Source organism: Phascolarctos cinereus, unplaced genomic scaffold, assembly GCF_003287225.1.
Source record: "Phascolarctos cinereus isolate Bilbo 61053 unplaced genomic scaffold, phaCin_HiC Scaffold_4;HRSCAF=312, whole genome shotgun sequence".
NCBI classification, from domain to species: Eukaryota; Metazoa; Chordata; class Mammalia; order Diprotodontia; family Phascolarctidae; genus Phascolarctos; species Phascolarctos cinereus.
The window spans coordinates 146855876-146880389 of record NW_027555847.1 but is presented as its reverse complement, the minus strand read 5'-3'; the positions used below and the strand labels follow the sequence as shown (position 1 = coordinate 146880389).

Sequence of the window (24514 nt, the reverse complement as noted above, 5' to 3'; positions counted from 1 at the left end):
ATGCAAACATGAAGACTGAGTTAATCTATCACCTGGAGAATTATTCTTTGCCTTACCATTGGACTTGATGTTTTGCTTGGATTTGTCCAATATCAGCACCAAATAATTATTAAAGAAGATCTTCTTTAATATGTAATGGGTTTATTATTATTTTTAAGTGAATAAATACTTTCAAAATATCTAAGTTCTAATTTGTAGTACAGTGAATACCAATAGATATAATTCACATAAAAAAGTGCTTTGAGAACCTCAATGAATTTTAAAAGTATAAAGGGGTCTCAAGACCAAAAAATTTCAGAAACCCTGCTCTAGATTATCATTAAGTTATTTTCTTCCTCTCATGAAAACATGGTATAGTAGACAGATTGCTAAAGTTGGGAGTGACAAAGACCTGGGCTGGAAACCCTCCTTGGATGCTTACTAGTTATGTGATTGGAAAAGTCACATAAAGTCTCTATGCTTCAGTTTTCTCATCCATAAAATGAGGATAACAAGAGCTGCTACTTCACAGGGCTGTGAGGATCAATTAAGAAAATGTCTATAAAGTGCTTTGATAATCTTCAAGGACTATATAAAGTTCACCCAGCTGTCAGCAATCATTCTTGGCTGGCTATATGGGAACTGAAGGGGTTCAGGAGAAGTCTTGAAAGATAAGGGGCAAAGTTGGCAAACAGGTTTCTGCTGCCCATTTATTTACCAGGTAAGCAAGGAAGGAAAAGAGGCCATTTACAAACCAATTATCTACCCTGATCAGGAGCAGGTGTTGTAAAAATTTTGACTAAAGGCAAAAATGCGGTAGAAATTATACAGCCCAGAGGCGGTTGATGTTGTCATCTTGCTGATCATGTAAGTATTGTGTGACAATATAAGCACAGGGTCTTCAAATCAAGTTGGGAACAAAAAAAAAGGTGAAATATTAGGCCAACTAGTTGAATATTTACTGAACAGCAGTCTGGGCACTAGGAATATGAGACAAATGATGAAGGAACAGCAGTTGCCTAGTAAGGAATCAATCAAGAAAGCAAAGAACAAGCATTTGATAAGCTGGGTATTAAAGCAAAAATAAAATATTCTCTCCCTTGAACTCACATCCCATTAGGGGAAACAACACATTAACAAAAAAAAATGCAAATTAAATACAAAGCAAATTTTTGAGAGAGTAGGAGGAAAGAGAACTAGTAGCTGGGGGAATAAGGAAAGGCTTCATATAACAGGCTATGCTTGAACAGAATTTTAGATGGCATTCTAGGCACTGAAGAAAGCCAGTAAAAGGCGTGGAGACAGGAGATTAGAGCGTTATTGTGTGAGGATTAGCAAGAAAGTCAATAAGGACTGAACACAAAGTGTGGAAAGAGGAGCAATGTGTAATGGATAATAAAGTTAGAAAGTTAGATGAGGCCATCTTATTAAGGTCTTTAAAAGCTAAATAGAGATACTTATATTTGATCAGAGGAAGAAGGTAATCCCTGGACTTTACTAAGAAATGAAATAACATGGTGAGACTCATACTTAAAGAACATCACTTTGACAACTATGTAGAAGACGAACTGAAGGAGAGGCCACTGCAATAATCCAGGAGAGAGGAGATGAAGACATGAAATAGGATGGTATCCACATGAGTAAAAATAAGGGAAAGAATTTGAGAGATGCCGTGGAGGTAGAAACAACAAGAACTGACAACTGACTAGGTACATGAAATGAAAGAGAATGAGGAGTCACAAACAATGGTGAGGTTGCATATCCAGGTGACTGGACAGGACAGCAGTGCCCTAGACAGAAACAGGAAAGTTCAAGAAGAGGGACAGATATTAATTTGGAGAGAAAGATGATGAGCTCAGTTTTAGACATCAAGAAGTCAGCTGCTGAGTGTCAAAGGAAGTTTTCTTGGTCTTAGATTTATGCCAGAAGTAAAGTACACCAAGTATCTTTTGGTGGATTGTATCCCTGCGTTCTCTCATCTCAAGCAAACTTTAAAATAGCAAGAAAGTCACAGAAGGCACATTTGGAGGACGATAAAGGCAGCGATAAAAAAAAGCTGCAGGAAAAAGGTGTTTCACAAATAGGGTAGGTTACACTGCTAGTAGAATGGAAAAATCATGAAACTATTTTGGAAACAGTGATCCCACGATGTGGCAAATAGCCCGGGAAGAAGAATATACAAAGTCCCATATATGGTAAAATATTCACAATACACTTTTTTGTAGTGGCAAGAAACTAGAAACAAATTAGGTGCCCACTGATAGGTAGTATGATTTTAATGGAACATTGCACACCATAACGAATGACATGAAGAATTCAAAGAAATGTAGAAAGTACTGGTACAAACTGATGCACACTAAAGAAAACAGAAACACACAAAGATACAAAGAATATAATAATGTAATAAAGGAAAATGAGACATTCAGATAAAAAGTGATCAAACTTTGCTTCTGATAGATGATTTACTTCTTGAGAGAAAGGTGCTGGACTACAGCTGCAAAAAGCATTTTCTATCATTGGAGGTGGCTTTATCAGATGACTTTACTTAACTGTTTTTGTTATTATAAGGGAAAGTGTTGTACAGTATTAAGAAGTGAAGGCACTATACTCCCAATGCATAAATAAAACATTTTTAGAAAATAAAAGTCTAAAAAAGTTCTAGTTCCTACTATGCTCTGAAGGCATTAGTAATGATTAATCTCTAAGCCAACTAAAATTTATAATGACACCAAGGTACACAATTCTGTACTCTGTAGGATACTTACTTAATACGTGATATTTGTGAATGTCCTGCAGATCTCATCACAATACTTACATCTGTAAATGGCTTTGGTGCTGCAAAGGTTTAAAGAGATTAACATGATTAACTTTACAATGCTTTATAAGAAACTGTTAGTACTACATATAAGCTATATATAAATACTCTATGTTTACTATAATTCTAGAAGCTACTGTGAGTAATAATCACATACCACAGAAATTTTTAAGCCAATGATAAACTACTAAGTGTTACTATATCCTTATTGAATAACTTATGTGTCCAACTCTGAACCTAAAACTAACAAGGTATAAACTTATGTTAGGGCTAATTAATCTTCCTTTTGTTAATTATTCAAAGACCTATAGGTGCCTCATTGTGGCCAACTTTGAACCTAAAACTAACAAGGTATAAATCAGAATCAAACCTACTCCATAATAAGGATATTCAACCAGATGTCTTCTGACGTCCCTTCTGATTCTAGATCTGTGATCCTATAATCTGTTCCTGAATTTGTCCTGCCCATAGTGGTATTTATTTTTAATAGTTTTTCTATGTGTGTACTGTAATAGGGCCTGAGCACACACTTGCAAAAGTTTTGGGTTTTTTTTTTTAAAGAGGTGATTTCTGGCCTAATACTAAGAATTGATAATCAAAAGGAATATAGTACCAATAATGTAGTGTTAAAATTTTAGTTAAAAAATTAGAATATTTCTTGAAACTTGTTGCTCTTAGATTTGGACTAATTTATTTCATGCCTTGTATCATTTCTTCAGAGTCATTTTATTTGTATCCTTAAGGTTTATTGGCTACTGTACAAAAGTTTAGTAACAATTAAAAATTAGGTTTCATGGTCTACTTTATGTAAAACAAAAGGAAGTTTAATCAGCCCTAACATAACAAGAAGTTATTCAACAAGGATACAATAACACTTAGTTTGTATAGATGCAGCCTCCAACACATCTGGTCAGTAGGGCAAGAAAGAATGACTTCTTTTGTCTTGGGAAATTCACTGAAATTTATGGGTCCCAATTCCACTTGAGTAGGCCTTATTACTGGGTGGACCCTTAGATGATCAGGAGCCAATAGCCTAACCCCTTTTTTTGGCAGGAGAGGGGGGAGTGGCTGGTAGATGTAGATTCTATCATGTCTCTCTTTTTACAGATGAAAAAACTGAACCCCAGAGAGTTGAAGTGACTTTCCCAAGGTCAAACAGGTTTATCTCAAAAGCAGTATTTACGAAATTTCTGACTTCAGGGTATGTTTCCCCCATATCATACATCGTAAAAGTTGGCATTTTTCCATTAAACATTATAAAGAAGGATTAAATTTCCAGGCCAGTTAAACCTATTTAATATATATTATGCTTACATTATAGTAGGGTGACAAGTTAGCCAGGGTAGAGGAGTGAAGTCCTAGAGCTCATGGGGAAGGACAAAAGTATGAGCCCAGTTGAAAGACAGGCCATATAGTCCAGTGACTAAAGACTATGACTCTCTGAAAATTAGGGAGGCATATTCACATATCAACATTACGGAAGATAAGGGGGGTGACTGTAAGAGGTAGGAGGTTCAAAGTTTTGAGAAGCTATAGCCTATTAGAATAGTAAGAGTATCAATATCCTAGAATGAATCACTGTTGCCTATACTGGTTCCCTCTATGGTGGCAAAGTTTCTCATTAAGAGTTGTATTGCTGGACGGCTATTTTTTAAAAGAAGTATTCTAGGCTTATTGTTAAAAAACATTGTATGAGTGGAAAAATGCATTCCAAGAATCAGCCACAGCTTTCAACACATTCCTGGAGCAGCTAGGTGGTGCACTGGATAGAGAACCAGCCCTGAAGTCAGGAGGACCTGAGTTCAAATCCGGCCTCAGACACATAATGCTCACTAGCTGTGTGACTCTGGGCAAGTCACTTAACCCTACTGCCTAATCCCCCCCCCAACTTCCCCCCCAAACCACATTCCTTTGGGCACAATGGCAGAGGACTAGCATTTAACTTTGTATCCATCTGTCCAAATCGAATAATTAGATGATGAGTTTCTTGAGGACAGTCATTATAACAGAATCTCAGAATTTCAGAACTGGAAGGTATCTTAAAGATCAACAGGTCCAACTCTCTCACCTTAGAAATTTGGAAATTTACACCTAGTGAGATTGAAGTAAGTGGTCCAAGGAAAACAAGTTATGGTAGAGCTGAAACAGAAACTTAAGCTCTCTTGACTCTCAGATTCTAGCAATTTTACCACCATTCCATGTAGCCTCCAAACTTGTTTTTATCCCCCATAACAGCTAGTACTGTAGTAAAATTGATGCTTGCTAAGTATCTGTTGAATGAATTAATTTCCAGATATACAAAGGACATCTTCCCTGCAATCCCATCCTGGGGAGTGGAGCTGGAATACACATATTTCCCAGATGTCTTCCACTTCCTATTCATATGTATAGGTGCTTTCCAAGTCAATTTCATAGGTAAGGGGTTATTTGTATTTTGTGGTTTTCTTTTTTTTCTTTCTTTCTTTTTTTTTTCTGCTTTTAGGTAATTGGGGTTAAGTGACTTGTCCAGGGTCACACAACTAGTATGTATTTTGAAATAAAGTAAAATACCATCATCATATTTTAGGGACATTTCTATTAACTGTATAGTATATATGCATACACAAATAAACACAGACCCAATAAATAGATACTATGTGGCTTGATGTTGGAAATGTATCGATAGCTCATTTTTTCTTTTTTATTTTCACAATTCCATTGCATTGAATATTAGTTTTTAACATAATTTAATTTTCTAATGATTCTATAGAAACTCAATTTTTGAAAATAATTTTATTTCAGCATCAGTTTGTAACAAAATTTTATTTTTAGCTCATATCATCATTTTAAAAGACAACTGATTTTAATGAAAAGCTTTGAAGCAAAAGCAACAAACCTGAATCCATGGTGACTGACTTGGGAGGTTTAACGGGATAAAATACAAAGGGAAAAATAGCTCCATGAATCTGATTTTGTATCTAATGAAAAGAAAAGACAGGTTAACACTGTGCTGTGTCAGCTATACAAGTTACCTAGTATCTTAAGACTTTTGTAGATTGAAAAGACCTGGAAAATTCTTTATTGCAACCTCCTTTTTTTCAACTAAGAATATAAAGCATAGAAAAGTTAAAAAAAATTATTTAACAAAAATCACATGGTAACTCAGAAACAGAAATAAGATGAGCAAAATGACTTTAAGTCTTCTTACTCCAGAATTTCCTACTTGAAAAAATTCATTCTCTCTCTCTCTCTCAAAGAAAAATAAGTAGCACTCAAGGATTTTCCTCTCCTTTTCCTTCTCAACCCTCATCTTTCAGTCTCCTAACTTGTATTAATAGCTCTACCAAAGAGTAAGAAGGAACAGGTTAGTGTACAAACAAATCAAAGAGCTAATTTTATTATACATAAGAAATCTTGGTAAAACATGTTTATGAGATACTAAGGTGAATTATAAAAAGCTTGAGGTACTCCATTCCCCTAATATCAAGTAAAATTAATAACTGGCACTTCTGGTTGGTTCTATTTCTTTGTACTTGATATTAGGCAGAGGAAGGGGAGAGGCTGGTGTTCTTCAGGAACATTTACCTGTATCCTATAAATTTGGACTCTGAGAGACGTCTGATGTGCAGATGTATTATATTCTAATTTTACTGCTGGCAGGTAATTTCTTCTTACAGGTATTATATGTGGTTGTAGAATTTTCATGTTACTACCACTAGGTGTTAAACAAATCTGAAACACATAAAAGTCTTTTTTATTTTTCACTCAAGGCTGTATCACAACAGCAATATTTATATACAACAATAATAAAACATAAAATGCCTAATACATAAAAAGAATAAACATCTGGGTTGTGTTTATATGTTACATTACATATATAATTATAAACATATCATTCTCCAAGCTATTATTACTACCAACACTACAAAATTCATGCTGATATTTATCCATCTTATTTATAAAGTCTGTAACTTCTCTTTACTCAATTTAAAAATTACTAAGATCTAATGAGCAAGTATTCAGGGAAGAAAAAAATTCATTAACTTAAAAACCAAAGGAAATACTTATTTCAATACATAAACTGGCCATTTTGATAACAATAAACCAAATTTTAAAAGTATTTTACCAACATATCATTGATTTAGATGACCACTCAATCCATAAAAATGCTTTAACTAAACATATGATTAAGTCACATAAAAAAGAAAAAAAATCTAGTTTTATTCGATATTTTAAAATAGTACCGAAATACTAGGTTCCAACTCTATAATCTTGTCTTCTGAAGGCGAAATCTCAATGTATTCTTTAAATTCTCTCTCTAATTTTTCAGTTTGCTTTACACTCAATGGCTTCCACCTTGCTTTCTTCTTTGGTTTTGTCTCCCAAACTACATCCGAGCTAGTAGGTGAAAGTAAGACCAGAGCAGTGATGACAAAATTAAAATCAACTTTCTATAATATAGTGTATTATCATTTCATGACAAAAGTACATAACCTTCAATAAAAATACTTAATAATGAATTCCTATCACAAACTGACACAAAACAAATACTGATCTCTCTTATTTTAACCAACAGACTTAAATACTTAGCATAAATAATCATGCTTATATTCATTCTAAAATGGTTGTTCTTCCCCCTCTTCTTTCCTTAGGTTTGCTCCCAATAAATTTTCATACTGCTTTAACAAGTATCAGTATATGATAGAATTAGAGTGTAAAATGAAGCATATTTTTTTCCTTTCCTTTCTCACTTTTTCCTTCCTTCAGAAACAGATGAGGAAATACATATTTTAAATTGGGGGTTTTTTTGTCTTCTCAATGGGGTGGAGAAGGAATAAGGAGAAAATTCAGGACTGAAAATTAAATATAACTGAATTTTAAAAAATATTTTTAAAGTATCAGCATAGAGCCAAAAATTATTTTTAAAAAAACTTGCATTGGATATGAACTAGAATTTTATAATGGCCTTACAATTTGCTGGATAGTACATTATCTTTGAGTAAAGACAATTTGCACACCAATTTTATGATAGGGAAAAAACAGAATTTCTGAGAAAACAAGAACATTTCTTAGGTCAAATATTACAGTAAAAAGTTAAAGCTTGGGGGCAGCTAGGTGGCACAGCAGATAGAGCTTTGGCCTTAGAGTCAGGAGGACCTGACCTCAGACACTTGACACTTCCTAACTGTGTGACGCTGGGCAAGTCACTTAACCCTGATTGCCTCGCCAAAAGAAGGGGAAAAAAGCGCTATTTTTTACTATGGTTAAAATAAACACAAATAATTTAAATCAGTTAAATGCATAACTGAAAAAAATCAGTCTAGATTAAGTGAAATACTAGGTAAGACAAAATACAAAATACAAGAAGCACCTAACTTAAAAGCACAGAGAGGCTATTGAAGCTTCCACTTTAATTTTTAATGAAAATGGAGAAGGAAAAGTTATAGAAATGAAAATTAGGGGATCAATAAAATTGCTAAACCCAATAATCTTGGAAATGTGCAATTACTGATTACTAAATTGTCCACTGTACGAAGATTTAGTTTAACAACAGTTTCCAACTGTTCTTTTCAATAAATTTATCTTATCAAATATTATATTAAGTTAGTTTTGTTATCACTGTTCCATTGTTTAAGTGCTGTCCAACTCTTTGTGACCTTTTGGCAAAGATACTGGAGTGGTTTACACTATTTCATTCTCCAGCTCATTTTTTACAGATGAGGAAACTGAAGCAAATGGGATTAAGTGCCTTGCTCCAGGTCACACAGGTAGTGTCTGAGGCCAGATTTGAATCTCACCAAGGTTAAGTCTTCTTGACTCCAACCCTGGTACTCTATCCACTGTGCCACCTAGCTGCTCTACATTAACTAACAGATTTAGTAAAATATATTCAAAATATTATAACATATAACAATATCATTATTATAACACATGTAATATTTAATAAATTAAATCTCTTTAAAATACCCGTTAGAATTGGGGATTCTTCTCACAGAGATCATTCTGTCAATTTTGTGTTAACCCAATCTTAACGCATCTCAAAAATTAAATGAAATTCTCCAAAATATTTTCAAACTAAAATTATCTAATTATCATTATGAATGAAAACTAAACAAACTAAATTACCTTAAAATTTAAACAAAAATCCACACTTATATAAATATTGGCTATTTATTCAACTATAATTTAACACTCACACACACACACACAATGTCTAACCTTGTGATGCCAATATAGGCTACTTCTTGTTTTGTATAGTTATTAACCAATGAAATTCCAACATCTTGTAATGACAACACAATTTCTTGCTCTGCCAACTCTGCCTTTTCATTTTCATACGTCACTTTAAATACTTTAGGATCTTCAGTGAATAAAATAATGCGTTGCAAGCCTTCAAAGAATGAAACTAAATAAATGGTCTTTTTCCCACCCAAATTTATTGGTGTCATCATGTCCTATGACAAAGTATAAAAACAAAGAGAAAAATTAACTTAGAAAAGCTTTAATATTCGTTCACATTATTTGGGAAGTGACTAACTGGGTTGGGCATCAAGAAAAAAATAGTTCATAAAGTCTATATTTTAAAAATTACTACACGTGTAAGACAAGAAGTTAATGTTCTACTGTTATGGACTATCAGTGATATGTACTGATATAACTCTTTTTCTCTGTAAGCAACTATCAGCGTATTCAACTGTAAGAAATTAAAAATATGAACTTATGAGATGCTATAGCCTAGTTACTATTTATATGGAATGATGTTTATATGGAATTCTAAGGTTTGCAAAGTTCTTCACATATATGATCTCATTTCATCCTCTCCACAACCCTATGAAGTAGGTCCTATTATTATCTCCATATTAAATATGAGAAAACAAGATGAGAATATATAGTGGCTTGCCAAGGGTCACATAGATATTAACTACCTGAGAAAGGAATTGTACTTAGGTCTTCCCAATTCAAAATCCAGCACTCTATTCACTATATCACCTATGTGCCTTATGAGGCACTGTTGCAGCCAAAGTCAGTACCACAAAATTATTAGGCTGCCACTAGGACCTTAGATGCAGAGAGTCCTTACTTTACTTTGGTTTACTACTTCAAAAGAGGTGGGCATCATTTAGATTGCCTCACTATAGCTGGAATGATGACTATTATACTGTACACAATGCTCTTCAGAACAGACCAATAAATGCTTGTTGACTTGACTTTAAACTGGAAGTTGGATAATATCTGACAGCCTCATACTATGATCTTTAAAGTGTACAGAATTACTGTGGCTTTAGAACTGCAAAAAAATTCTTGTAAACATCAAACAAATACTTATAGTCAAACTGAATTTTACTGAGAAATTTAACATGCTAAACTATTATCACCAAGGTTATGGTAATGGGAAAGTTGCAATATATGTAATACTGAATAAAGAAATTAGTTTAAAATATTAACTGTTAAAATTAGGAGTTATTTAGAAGATCATTTAATCCCTACATCATTCAGAAATCAATAGAGTTTCTGACAGGTTTTATGTCTTGCCTATGACCACACAGAAAGGAAATGAAAGAATGAAGTCAAGAACCACACTTTCTATAGATTATCATAGTTCATTTACGCAGAAGTTCTCTGATTAACAGTGTTCAGACATACTGAATGCCAGATAACCACAGTTTACTGTATTTTTTAATAGATAAATTTTTACTACCTTTTCTGTCTAATAATATTTACTTTTGGATTAAAAGCAATAATATGCTAACACCACAAGCTAAAATATGGATTTTCTAAGATAGATATGATTTTAAATTATTTTTCCCAGTTAATCAAGAGAATACTATCACTATGTTAGAAGAAACTTCAATATGGAAATGTCCTGAAAAAAGCACATACTCTCTCATAATTCTATTAAGAAATGAAAACAGAACTAAAGGAAATCGAATTTTTTTAAAATGTAAGTCAGCAGGCCTGAAAGAAGTTTAATATTTTTCTGTCTTTCCTATTTTCTTTTAGTGTAACATTTATAAGAATTTGTAATTACAAGGAGGAACTAAGTGGGTCTGATAATTTGTGGTGAACAGGTAATTTGTTTTCTTATCCTATTCTACTGATTCTTAAACTTTTTTCAATCAACCATGAAGTACAGCAAAAGAGTACCTACACTCATTTGTTCTCCTTGTCACCACAAAAAGATTATGCCCTTGATAAGTCTCAGATCAAATATTTTTTTAAACAACAATTAAATATGATAACATTCATTTCAGAAACTAACATATAGTCCTGGGTTTTATCTATTACAAACGATCAGTGCAGGCCTTAAGAATAAAACTCAAGGGAGGCAGCTAGATGGTGCAGTGGACAGAGCTCTGGCCTTGGAGTCAGGAGGACCTGAGTTCAAATTTGACCTCAAACACTTGACACTTTCTAGCTATGTGACCCTGGGCAAGTCACTTAACCCTGATTGCCTCACCAAAAAGCAAAAAACAAAAACAAAACCTCAGGATTGATTAGAGAAATTCAAATCAAAACAACTCTGAGGTACCACATCACACCTATCAGATTGGCCAAAACAGGAAAATCATAAACGCTGGAGAAGATGTGGGACAACTGGAGCACCAATGTATTGTTGGTGGAGTTGTGAAGTGATCCAACCATTTTGGAGAGCAATTTGGAACTATGCCCAAAGGGCTATAAAAATGTGCATACCCTTTGCCAGCAATAGCACTTCCAGGGCTGTATCCCAAAGAGATCATATAAATGGGAAAAGGACACACATGTACAAAAATAGTTATAGCAGCTCTTTTTGCGGTGGCAAAGAACTGGAAATTGAGAGGATGCCCATTAATTGGGGAATGGCTGAACAAATTGTTGGCATATGAATGTAAAAGAATACTACTGTGCTATAAGAAATGATGAACAGGCAGACTTCGGAAAACCTGTAAAGACCTGTATGGTCTGATGCTGAATGAAGTGAGTAGAACCAGGAGAATGTTGTACACTGCAACTGCCACACTGTGTGATGACTAATACAGATAGACTTAACCCTTCTCAGCAATACAAGGATCTAAGACATCTCCAAAGGCCTCATGATGGAAAACACTAACTACATCCAAAGAAAGAACTATGGAGTTTGAATGTAGATCGAGCACACTATTGGCTATTTTTTTTCTTCTGCTGTGTTTTGTTTCCTCTTTCTGGTGGTTCCTCCCATTGGTTCTAATTCTTCCTTACAACATCACTAATGTGAAAATATATTTAATAGGAATGTATATGTATAGCCTATATCAGATTGTGCACCACTTTGTGGAGGGAGGTGGGGAGGGAGGGGGAGAGAAATTTAAAATGCAGAAGCTCATGGAAGTGATTGTTGATAAATCAAAATAAATTAATTAAAAAAAAGAATAAAACTCAGGGCATATTCACATATTGCTTCTTCAGATAATAAAAAATATATCTATGTGGAAGACTGGGAATGTACTTTTCTAAGAACAGTTTGCCCTATTCTGTAAATTAAGATACAAATACATAATGAAGTGAAGAAAATAAAATCATCTGAGTTTAAGTTTTGATTTACTTTAAAATTGTTACCACTCTAGAAGACTATGTACCACATTCAACACTGTCATCTTTCTAGATGAACATATCATTATAACAGGTGAGCGAAAGAGATGATATCTAAGTCAGTTACAACTGTAAACTCCAATCAAAATATATACATCTTTTTGTGTTACTTCACCACGGGTCTTTCCACATTTCCAGGTCAGTTTTCTAGAGCCTATGGGATCACTCCAAGTATACAAAACTGCTTTACCAGGAGGAAGCATGTCTTCCATTTCAGCGAGACAGCTAAAATACACAATAAACATAACAGCTTACATAAGAATTTAAGTACTTAAAATGCAAGTCAATACCACGAACTCATTAGTTCGCAGGTATAAGGTTATCTTTGCAGCAGGGAAAATGTTTGTAATGTTTACTGTAAGCAAGACAGCAAACGAAACTTTTGCCTTAAGAAATACTTTAAGCACTGGAGACCACTTTCCAAACACCAGCATTTTGAACACTAACAAATGAATAGAATAAATCATCAATGATACTTACTTGTGCAGCATAATTTTTGTTTTGTTTTATTAAACCTTTATTTGATAACACTTTGGTGGCAGAGGCAGTGAAATCAGAAGACATGGTCAAAGAAATGCAATCTTAATAGCAAAGATTTAGAGCTTAAAGTTACTAAAGAGGGGAAGAGGAACAAGTATTTATTAAGTACCTACTGTGTGCCAGGACCCGAGACAATTAAAAAGTTTTGACATAGTTTCTGGGTAATTTAATCATTTTATTAATAAGGTCAGCAGGTTATTAATAAAAGGCTAGCATTTGGCCATTTCTCTTAGACCAAAGACCTCTAATGGTGGTGAGGTCACATTTATATGGCCTTTACAGAGGGGGTATTCTCAAGGGGAGGCAATCAACTCGGACTGCTTAACACAATGAGAGATGTGGAGTATATTAAAATGAAGGTTGTGGTGTACCTGACTTAGGTCACTAAAAACTTAGCCAAAGAGATATCAATTTCCACATCACCTATCTTGATAATCTTGATAATAGGGAGAATGAACTCCCCACCCCCAACCTTGTTCAGGACAAATACAATGAGCAGGATTACACTCATTAGCCTAAACTTAGAATTTCCTTAGCTGTCTGATCACATCTTGGCCTGGGCAAATCTCTAAGAGAGATTTCCCACAATGGTTGGTTTTTGGATGAGGAAGTAGAAAAGGGAAAAAAAACCTTGGACATAATACAGTACTTAGATATTAAATATAAGAGAGTAATATTCATTTCTCACAGTTCTGTGCTAAGTATTTCAAAAATATCTAATTTGATGCTCATAACTTTGTGAGGAAGGTGCTATTATTACCGCTATTGTACAGCTGAGGAAAAAAGGCAAATAGCTTTGTGATTTCTTAGGGTCACACAGGAAGTTAAGTGTCTGAAACTGAATTTGAACTCAGGGCTGGGTCCACCTAGCTAACTTTAGAGGTCATCTATTACAATCCAATCATTTTAAAGATTAATACATTGAGCCTCAGTTTTCATAAGTAATTTACCCAATGTCACAAAGGTAGTGAAAAAGCCAAGCTTTGAAGTCAGATTTTCTGACTCCAAATCCAGGAATCTACGCATTGCACTCTTATTTCTTCTCTCCTTGGCTTGCTGGGACGGATGAAAGACTGAACCATAGCCAAATTCTATAATTACAAACAAATAAGCCACATAAACGATCATGAAATTTTCAAATTATGCTGAACTTTCCTGGAGGACCAGAAAATATTTAAAAGTTACTCTGATAAAATGGAAATATAGTCTTACAAAAAGAGATGTATGCAAAGTGATACAACTAACAACCAAGAAATAAAAAATACAAATAAAGGACACCACAATGCTGACTAGTCAGAAATGCAAGAACAGATGTAGGCTTAATAGCTGGCCACAATATTAATTTAAAAAAAAAAACAATGCCCTCATTCAACAAAGTCTGGTGGCTCTCTATTACCTCCAAGATCAAATATAAAATATTACGTTTGGCTTTTAAAGCCATTCACAGCAAAGAACTGGAGATTGAAGGAATGGCCATCAATTGGGGAATGGCTGAACAAGTTGTGGTATAATGGAATCTATTGTCCTATAAGAAATTATGCTGTCTGACCCTGGGCAAGTCACTTGACCCTGATTGCCTCTCCAAAAAGCAAGGAAAAAAAAAAAAAGAAATTTGAGCAGGAAGATTTCAGAAAAACCTGGGAAGATTTACACGAACAGATGTTGAGTGAAGTGAGCAGAACTAGAAGAACACTGTACACAGTAACAGCGACACTGTGTGAAGATCAACTATGACAAACTTAGCTCTTTTCAGCAATACAATGATCAAAGACAATTCCAAAAGATTCAAGATGGAAAATGATACCCACACATCCAGATAAAGAATTATGGAGTCTAAAGGCAGATTGAAGTATACTATTTTCACTTGCTTTTTGTTTTTTTCTCTCTCTTGTGGTTTTCCCTTTTGTTTTGATTTTTATTTCACAATTATGACTTATGTGGAAATATGTTTAAAATGACTGTACACATATAAGCTATATCACATTGCTTGTTGTCTTGGGGAGGAGAGAGGGGAGGAAGAAAAATGTGGAACTCAAAATCTTTCTTTACATGTAATTGGAAAAAATAAAATACTATTATGTGGGGGAAAAAACAAAGCCCTTCATACCTTTCCAGTCTTGTTACACCTTACTCTCCTCCATATATATTCATGAACAAGTGACACTGGCCCCCTTGCAAACTATACTCCATTTTCTGATTTGGTACATTTTCATTGGTGACTGTCTTTCGTGCCTGGAATTTTCTGCTTCTTCATTACTGCCTTCTGGCTTCCTACAAGTGTCAGCCAAAGTCTTACTTTCTGTCAGAAATCTGAGTCTTGCCTAACGTCATCCTTTCCCTCTAAGATTATCTCCAATTGAACCAATATATATCTTGTTTGTACAACACAGCTATTTGCAAGTTGTCTCCCCACAACAGATAGTGAGCTCCTTAAGAGTAGGTTTGACTGTTTTGTTTTTTAATCTTTATATCCCCCAGGCCTTAGCAGTGTCTAGCACATAACAAACACTTAATAAACTCTTGTTGGCTTCTCTCTGATCACTTTTCTGTATTACCACAGCTATTATTCCAAACTTTCTCTTTTCTTCTCCAGTCTTCTAAACCAATTCCATTTACAGGGTCTTAGCTAAGGCCTCTCATCATAATTCACCTAAAAAATGAAGACATTTACCACAAATTCCTTCTTTCCCTCTCTTCTCACACTGCCATGACCTTATCACCCATTATTTTCTTGACTCTGGTTTCTGATTAAGAGGTAGCACTTCTTGTCAAAGCAATCCCTCTTCATTTACCCTGGATCCAATCCCCATCTATCTTCCTTAGCAGATTGCCTTCATATAATCCCCATTCTCTCTCTCCAATCTTCAGCTTCCTCCTCCTTACTGACTCCTTCCTACAACCTACAAATGTTTCTAAGTATACTCTATCATAAAAACAAAACCAAACCCCCTTCATTTGGTCTATCTCTGATAGCTATCTTCCTTTATCTCTTCTCTCCTTCTTAGCTAAACTCCTCAAAAAAGACATCTAAATTCAATGACTGTTTCTTTGAGTGTTCTATACCCTCTGCAATCTGGTTTTCAACTTTATCATTCAAAAGAAATTCTTCTCTTCTAAGTAACCAATGAGCTCTTAATTGACAGATCTAGCAGCCTTTCCTCAGTGCTCATCCTCGTTGGCCTCATTGGCGTGCTTCACACTGCTGACCACTTTCTTTCCTGCGACACTATCTCCTTTGGTCTGCTAGATGATTTCCCATGCTTTGGCCTATTCCCCTTCTTCAGATACCTGGAGAACTGACCTTTCATTGCCTTTATGATTGTGTCACTTAGTAGGAACTGCCTCTATGTACACTTGGTGTAGTCTAATTAGTTTTTTCATCTTTGTTTTCTTAGTGCCATTATTGTCTCTTCTATAAGCATATCTTGAATGTGATGTTAGAGTCAAAATGGTATGGTTGTCCTTTACGGTGAAAAGAGTTTGATACAAAACCAAAACAAAACAAAAAAACAAAAACACCACAACCTTTTCTATTTTTTTGTTCTCTTCCCATTTTCACCCTTAAGTACGCCTTTGGGATGACTGCTTAGATGGGACTTTCACCAAGATTTTTTAAAATTGGCTTTTCCTTCTACTGCTCAATCTCTACCATCTTTCTCTGTAAAATGTTACAAACAGGGAAGATGGTAGAATAGGTCAGAAAATACTAGGCTCTCCAAATCCCAACCCCTCCCAACAAGACTGAACATCTCAAAGTCAACTCAGAGCAAAAGTCTGGACAAAGGAGTTGTCCTTCTAAGATAACTTGAGGGGACCTCAGGAAAGACTGGACCTCAGGAAAGACTGGACCTCAAAGTATAGAAGTTTGGCTCCACTGAAGTGCAAACATCTCTAGGAAGACTCACCTAGTAAGAGAGCTGGCAGAGGGGTGGAGACCCTGCTGACTGTGGGCACTAGCAGAAGAGTGGAGGCTCTGGTTTTGGTTCCAGAGCAGAGGGAAAAGCAGAAGTTTTCAGCCCTGCGAGGGACAGCAGAAAGCAAGAGCCTTTGCAGGACAGTATGGCTGGCCATGGGGAGTAGGGGTAGGGAGGGGAGGATGCAGCTAGCTGAGGCTTGGGGTGGAGAAGAATGACTGAGGTTGGACCACAGACAGAAACAGAACCTCATAACAATAATAAGCTGCTAAAAATAAATAAATAGATAAATAGAAATAAAAATAAAAATGAATACGCAAAGGAAAAAGAACCCAACCACTGATAGCTACTAGGGAGAAAGAAAAGATCTAGGTTCATATTCAGAAGAAGATAGAAGAGTTTAAAGCCACTCCAACTGAAAGAGAAATGTTAAATGGTCATAAGCCCAAAAAGAGTTCTTGGAAGAACTTAAAACAGACATCAAAAATAAAATAAGACTGAGGTAAAATTAGGGGAAAAATAAGAACAATATAAGAAATTCAAGAAAATTATGAAAAAAAGAAAGCCAACCAATTAGAAAAAGAAATGCAAAAACTTAAGAATGAAAATAACTCCTTGAAAACTAGAATTAGGCAAGGGGAAGTTAATGATATTATATGAACCAAGAAATAATAAAACAAAATCAAAACAATGAAAAAATACAAGAGAATATGAAATATATCATTAGAAAAACAAGTGATCTGAAGAACAGATAGAGGAGAGACAAGATAAGAACTGTTGGGCTGAATAATAATTGAAAGTTACGATAAAAAAAATCTTGATATAGTATTACAAGAAATCATTAAGGAAAATTTCCTTGAAGTTACAGAACAAGAGAGTAAAGTAGTAATAGAAAAAAATCTACCAATCACCACCTGAAAGAGATCCCAAGATGAAAACTTAGAGGAATATCACAGCCAAGTTTCAAAGCTCCCAGGTTAAGGAGAAACTATGACAAGCAACAAGAGAAAAAATTTTTAATACCATGGAGCTACAGTCCATACAAACATAAAACCTAGCACCTTCTGCATTAAAAGACCACAGGGTTTGGAACGTCATATTTTGAAGATCAAAAAAGCCAGAGTTGCAACCAAAAATAACCTACCCAACAAAGCTAAGTAGAATCCTGAAAGAAAAAGAAAAGGAGATTTAATGAACTAAAAGACTTTCAGGTATTTGTGATAAAAAGATTAGAACTCAGTGGAAAATTTGACATATAAGATCCAGAAGAAAAATAAGGTAAACATTAAAGACCAAATGTAAGGAACTCAACAGGATCATACTGTTTACTTCTTGCATGTGAAAATGTTATCAGTACTCTTAAGACTGTCATCACTACCTGGGTAGTTTGAAAGAAAGGCTTAGGCTCAGCTGAGCATGATGGGTTGATTCTAAAAACCAAAACTCGGTAGGAAGAGGTAAAAAGGAGCAACTGTCTCATACAAATGAGGAGTGAAAGGAAGAAGTGACACAGAGGAAGCAGGTGAGGGTGGAAGGCTGGTAATGCTAGAATATCATTCTCATCCAAACTGGGTTAAAGAGGACACAACACTGGAGGAGGACTTAGCAGAGGTCTCTCAGATCCTGAAAAGGCCTTCATATAACTCTGTCACCCCTCAAGTTATCATCTTATTTCTCTTCTCCAATTCTTACCCAAACTCATAGAAGGAAACATCAATTGCTGTCATCCCCATTTTCTTACTACACCCCCTCAATCTATTCTTAATTTTTGTTATTTGATTTCCAATCGTATCATTCATCTGTCAGTTCTATCTTAACCGCTAAATCCTTAGTCTTCATCGTATTTACCCCCACTCCTAACCCACCCATGTAACTTTTGACAATCATCCCTCTCTTTTCCTGGACACTTTCTCCTTCCTTGGCTTCCATAATATTATTCTTAATTTTCCTACAACCTGCAGTATTATGCCATTTCAGCTTCTTTACTGGATCATCATCTTGCTCTTGCATATTGTAGGGTCATCTCTCAAAGATCTAATTTGTGCCTGCTTGTTTTCTATTTCTACATCCTTTCCCTTACTGACTTCAACAGTACCTATAGATTCAATAATCCCCTTTATAGACGACTCCCTGATCTCCAAGTCTTGCCATAATCTTTCTTGAATTCAAGCCCCATATTACCAATTCCTACCTAGATGTCCTATAAGCACTTACAATTTATTCAAAATATAACATGTTTTACTCCAAAATTTATCCCTCAAATTTCACTATTTTTGTTCAGAGTACCACCATCCTTCCATTTGGGCTGGGTCACAACCTCAGAATCATTTCTCTCTCTCTCTCTCTCTCTCTCTCACACACACACACACACACACACACACACACACACCCATGTCATTTCCTTTCTTAAAAATTATCAGTGGCTCCCTCTGACTTCTAGGATGAAATACAAAATACTCACTCTGGTATTAAGTAATTTTTAACAATCATGCTCCCCCTTAGCTTTCCAATCTTCATTCATCTTACTCTCCCGTCCACATTCTCCATTCCCATTAAACTGGCGTATTTGCTATCCCTTATATACATCATGCCATTTCCCATTTACATGACTTTACACAGTTTGCCTGCACATCTTGCCTCATAATTCTTAACTTCCTTTCAAGCACAGATGAAGTAGTACCTCCTTCTACACAAGTCTTCTCCCATTAACCTCAACCATTACTGTGAGTGTTCTATACCTGTAGAAATTACTTTGCATATACTTTGTTATTTTCTTATCTTTGTATATATTTTTCCCTTTCCCCAGGAGAATGTAAACTTCTTGAGGGCAAGAATGGTTTCATTTTTCTTCCTGCATGCCTAGCCAATAGTAAAGTGTCTTGCACAAAACAGGCACTTAATGAAAATCTGCTGAACTGAATTGTTGAATCTGGCAAGGAATTATCTTTCCAGAGTTCTCTGAAACTAAATTCCTTTTCACAAGTCTATGATCCATCATTAATTAAACATGTTTCTTTCATTCCATCTCACTTTTGAAAACCTTAATGGATCATGATAGGTTCATTGTCTTTTGTAACAAACCAGGCAGCACATATAATTTATGAATAACTTACCTTTGTTTATATTCAACGATCTCATCCTTGGTGTGATTTATTAAAAGGAATGTAGCAGATCCATCATGATAATCCATAAATGTAATAACTGTAGAGTGCTCAGCTATGTTAACTTGTACTATAATTCCTCCAAGCTATCAAATATAAAAACAAAATATTCTGTTACTGTCAATGATAGCACTGTGAACAGGACTTCCAAGATGATGGCAGTATAGAAGCTTGTGAGACATGCTTAAAAACCCATTGAAAAAATGAGAAGAGAATAACATAAAATAAAATTGCTGAAAAAAAAATCACAGGAGAAAATGAAAGTATATTAAAAACAAAAACAAAAACAAAACAAAACAAAAAAACAACAGAAGAAAAAGTCTAAAACAAAGTACCAATTTTGGGGTCTATGAACCAAAAGTAAAAGCATGCTAAAAGAAATAGCACATAAAATTCCAAGGTTTCTTCAGTCGGATAACTGAAAAGTTCCAAAGATTTTTTAAAAAGTTAAAATTAACAAGAAAATCAAAAGCAAAATTAAAAGAAGGGTCTCAGAAATAACACTGAATTGGAAGCTAGAAGATCTGTTTGATCTCTCACTTTACCTTGTTAACCACAGGCAAGTTATGTAACTTCTCTGTGACTCAATTTTTCTACACAATAAGGGGTTTGGACTACCTGACTTCCCTCTAAAATTTCCTTCCAGGTCTAGCATCTATACTACTATTAAAACAAATTATAGGAGGAAATGAGGCTAGAACTGACTATTTATTAAAGAAATAAATGAGAACCATTATCACTACAGAATAACAGTAAACTTCAAAATCACTGAGTAGAATTAGAAGTTTGTTGCTTTGTGGAAGCTGAAACCACACTCTGAACATAAGTAACTTGGAAAGAGACTGAGAAACAACGTAGATAATAGTTAACAGAGAGCAGAAACCTAAGATCAATGAGGTGATAGTATGCCAAGTACTGTTTTCTGCTTCTTCCCACTGAGACAGCATCTGTGCCACAATAGACCTGGACCTCTACACATTAAGAAGTTAATAACTCATCTTTAGAACATCCCTAAAAGACTAATGCTGTCATTAAATTTAGCTGTGAAAACCAAGAAAAGCTGGAAACTTGAAATATGACATATATAAAACTGAAATACATGGGTCATGAGTCTAAATCTGGAATCAAAATGACTTCAGAATTATTGAGTCATAGTTACACAGTAGTTTGTCAGAAAAACATCTTAGGAGTTCTGGTGGACTACAAATTCAATTCAAGTCAGCAGTATAATGTGTCAACAAAGAATGTTGGTTTGCATTGAGACGCATAAGGAAGTGATAAACTTGCTCTGGTGAGAGCACATGTTAACTACTGTGACCAGCTTTGAGTGGCGTAGCTTAAGAATGAGTGCCCAGAGGAGCACCACAGATAGTGAAGGGTGTTGAGAATCATTTGAAGGAATTGGGGATGTTCAGCATAGAGAAGAACTCAAGGAGAACATGGCAACTGTATTTATATGCAGAATTTTGATAAGATGGTCAATGACTGTGGTTAGAGATAAATAAGATTACAACAAACTTTTTTCCTTTCTCAGTCAGTGTACTAAGCACTGGAGACATGAAAAGAAGAAGGCAGTCACTGCTCTCAAGATTAGTCTGTTAACAAAAATGGAAATAAATAGTAAAACACAATTTGAAAATTAACTATTCTGTAGGGCACTATCAGTATAATTGTAACGAGAAGGCACTACGTAGAGGTTAACAATAATTGATACATCAAAACAAAATATCACATCTTCCCCCAAGTGTGCTAAATGATGGGGATATAGAGACAAAGATGAAATAGGTCCTGTTCTCAAGGAGCTTATATTCCATCAGAAGGAACAACATATACAAAATGTATAACTGAGTAAGTACAAATTAATTTTGCTGGGGGTTGGGGGACTGGAAGTTGGGTGAAATCAGGAATGGCCTTATATAGGAGGTAGTATTAAAGCTGAGCTAATTTAAAGGGCTAAGGATTCTTTCTAAGAGGCAAAATTGAAGAAGTACATTCTAGGCATAATTAGATGGTCAATGCAGAGGTAAAGAGATCAGAAATGAGAGTGTTATGTGTGAGGAAGTGTAAGAAGGCTAGCCTAACTGGACCAAAGGTTTTGAAAAGCAGAGTGATATGTAATAAGCCTGGAAAAACAGGGAGAAGTCTTCACATGCTTAAAGTAGACATTCCCCTACCTCACCAATGGGTCTGAGGCCTGTTGGATATCCTCATCCTGAGTTAGCTGGTCTGCTGAGATAGTTTTACCGAGGTGTGGTCACTATACACGTACAGCTTCTTGGAGCTACAGGTGAAAGTTCAAGTGATAGGTGGATACCAAAGGTGGATGAGCAGCCCTGAAAAGGGCCAGTCAAGCCTGTATACCAACCAGAGGTGCTAGTCCTCCAACACTACTTTCCAACTCCCTCAGACTCACAACCTAAGTATCATCCTCAAATCCTCAATATCTTTCACACACATCCTGCCATATCAAATTTGTTGCAAAGGCCTATCAATTTCACCTTTGTAACATCATTCCAATATGCTTCCTTCTCTCCTCCGACACCATCATCACTCTCTTGCAAGCCCTTATCACTTCATGCTTGCTGGTGGGTCAGCCTGCCTCAAGTCTCTCCCCATTAGATCAAAGTTATTTTCCTGAAGAGTAAGTTCAACCATGTCACCTTCCCAACCCTCTCATCCCTATTCAGTAAACTCCAGTGGCTCCCCATCACCTCCAAGATTGAATACAAAATTCTGTTTGGCCTTCAAACTCCTTCATAACCTGGCCACACTCCCACATCCAGTCTTCTTATACCTTACTACCCAACATGTACTCTTTGATAAAGTGACACTGATCTCTTTGCCATTCCACTAAAAGACACTCCATCTCTCACCTCCCAGCATCTTCTCTAACTGTCCCCAGTTCTTGGAACGCTTTCCCTACTCACCTCCACCTACTGACTTCCTTGGCTTCCTTCAAGTTTCACACTAAAATTCCATCTTCACCTCTCCCAAATACTCTTAATTCTAATGCCTCTTCTCTTAATTTTTTCCTGTATATAGCTTGTTTATAAATATTTGTTTGCCTATTGTCTCCCCTACTATACTGTGTGTTCCTTGATGGCAGACTATCTTTTGCCTCTTTTTCCATTTCCGTGTTCAGCACAGTGCCGGGCACACAGTAGGTGCTTTATAAATATATACTGAATGACGGAGCCACCATCACTCTCTTGTACATTCGCTTGGCTCTAAAGAATATCCTCTAATAAATTTCATTAGATCACCTAAGTCTTGTTTATGGGCTCTTTCTACTATTCTCCTCACAAACACATAATTAATAACTTGGAGTGGCATTTGCCTCCAAATGTAGGAATAGAAATGGATTGGAAAAAATAATCAAGTCTCTCACATTTAAAAACTCCTCAATCTCAAATAGAGCCCTCTTTTTTTACTGTTGTGCTGAATGGCCTTAATTTTGTAATGTCTGAGAAAGACTTAGGCTACATATATACATACATCTGAGAATCTCTTGCACAAAGATGAGAAATGAACCTGAGGGAGATGGATAGGAAGAAAGGGGAGTACAGAGAGAAAAGAAGGACCAGGTCAGGACTACCAGATGTACCTGGCACATGTAGGGAGTAAACACAGATATATGTACAGGGTATATTAGGAAGTCTGAGGCATACTGTTTCCCCCTGAAAAGTGACTTTACATCTCAAGTTAATCTAATACATACTCTTTTAAAGTATGGATTAATAGATAATGTAATAAAAATTGTGTTATAGAAATGTACAGAATGCATACATGAAATGAAGAAATTCTGAAAGAAATGGAAATGGGAATTTGGATGGGGGGGGAAGGGATTTCTATCCAAAGGGCTAAGCTACTAAGCCAGAAGTAAGGGCAGGGATATGAAAGCACCAGGCAGCCTGCTGGATCTCCAAACACACAGTTACATAGCACAGAGATCCTAAGTGGTCAGCATGATAAGTAGCTCATGGCAATGATACCTGTAGGAGGCAGAAAGTGAAACAGATGGACCTGGGAAGGGAAAGCAAGAGTAATTATCATATCTGTAGACTTTCTTTGCTACAAAAATAGTCATGTGAAAGAGCATTTTTAATGCTAGCACAGGTAAAAACAAACTAAAAAGTATAATGTGACAATAATGCTATAACTCACTTGCCTGACAGAGCAGGGGTGATTCTCACATCTGCAGGCTCTATTTGCTGCAACTGATTATATAAAAGGGACTTTTAAAACTAAAACGAGTGGAAAAAAACACACACACACTAAGAAGTATGATGTGTCAAGAATAGCTTGAATCACTCATCATATTCTATGATAAACAAGAATTGACTGTCAGTTACAGTGACATGATTAAGGAATGTAAATCCTTAATTCATCTCAATCTCTGCAACAGGAACATGACTATAATCTATTTTGGTCAATTATCAAGTTAGCTTTATTATCCATAGTGACGGTATGGCATGGTGAGTAGAGCGGGCTGAAAATCAGGAGGATGTTGGTGCCAG

The 24514-nt window shown here is 35.5% G+C and overlaps 1 protein-coding gene across 4 annotated transcripts in view; it reads right to left on the bottom strand.

Annotated features, from left to right (window-relative positions):
* Nucleotides 1-24514, bottom strand: part of VPS13A (vacuolar protein sorting 13 homolog A) — a 269159-nt gene that overhangs the window by 54590 nt on the left and 190055 nt on the right. For all 4 annotated transcript variants that reach the window (XR_013485955.1, XM_078152664.1, XM_020995599.2 and 1 more), the window contains exons 52-58: nt 19950-20083; nt 12478-12607; nt 8993-9228; nt 7018-7171; nt 6359-6505; nt 5670-5751; nt 2745-2814 (exon numbers count right to left, since the gene is read on the bottom strand). Coding sequence is in view for 3 of the 4 variants with exons in the window: in XM_078152664.1 (XP_078008790.1) it covers nt 2745-2814; nt 5670-5751; nt 6359-6505; nt 7018-7171; nt 8993-9228; nt 12478-12607; nt 19950-20083 (953 nt within the window). In the remaining variant the exon portion in view is untranslated. The remainder of the gene's footprint in view (nt 1-2744; nt 2815-5669; nt 5752-6358; nt 6506-7017; nt 7172-8992; nt 9229-12477; nt 12608-19949; nt 20084-24514) is intronic.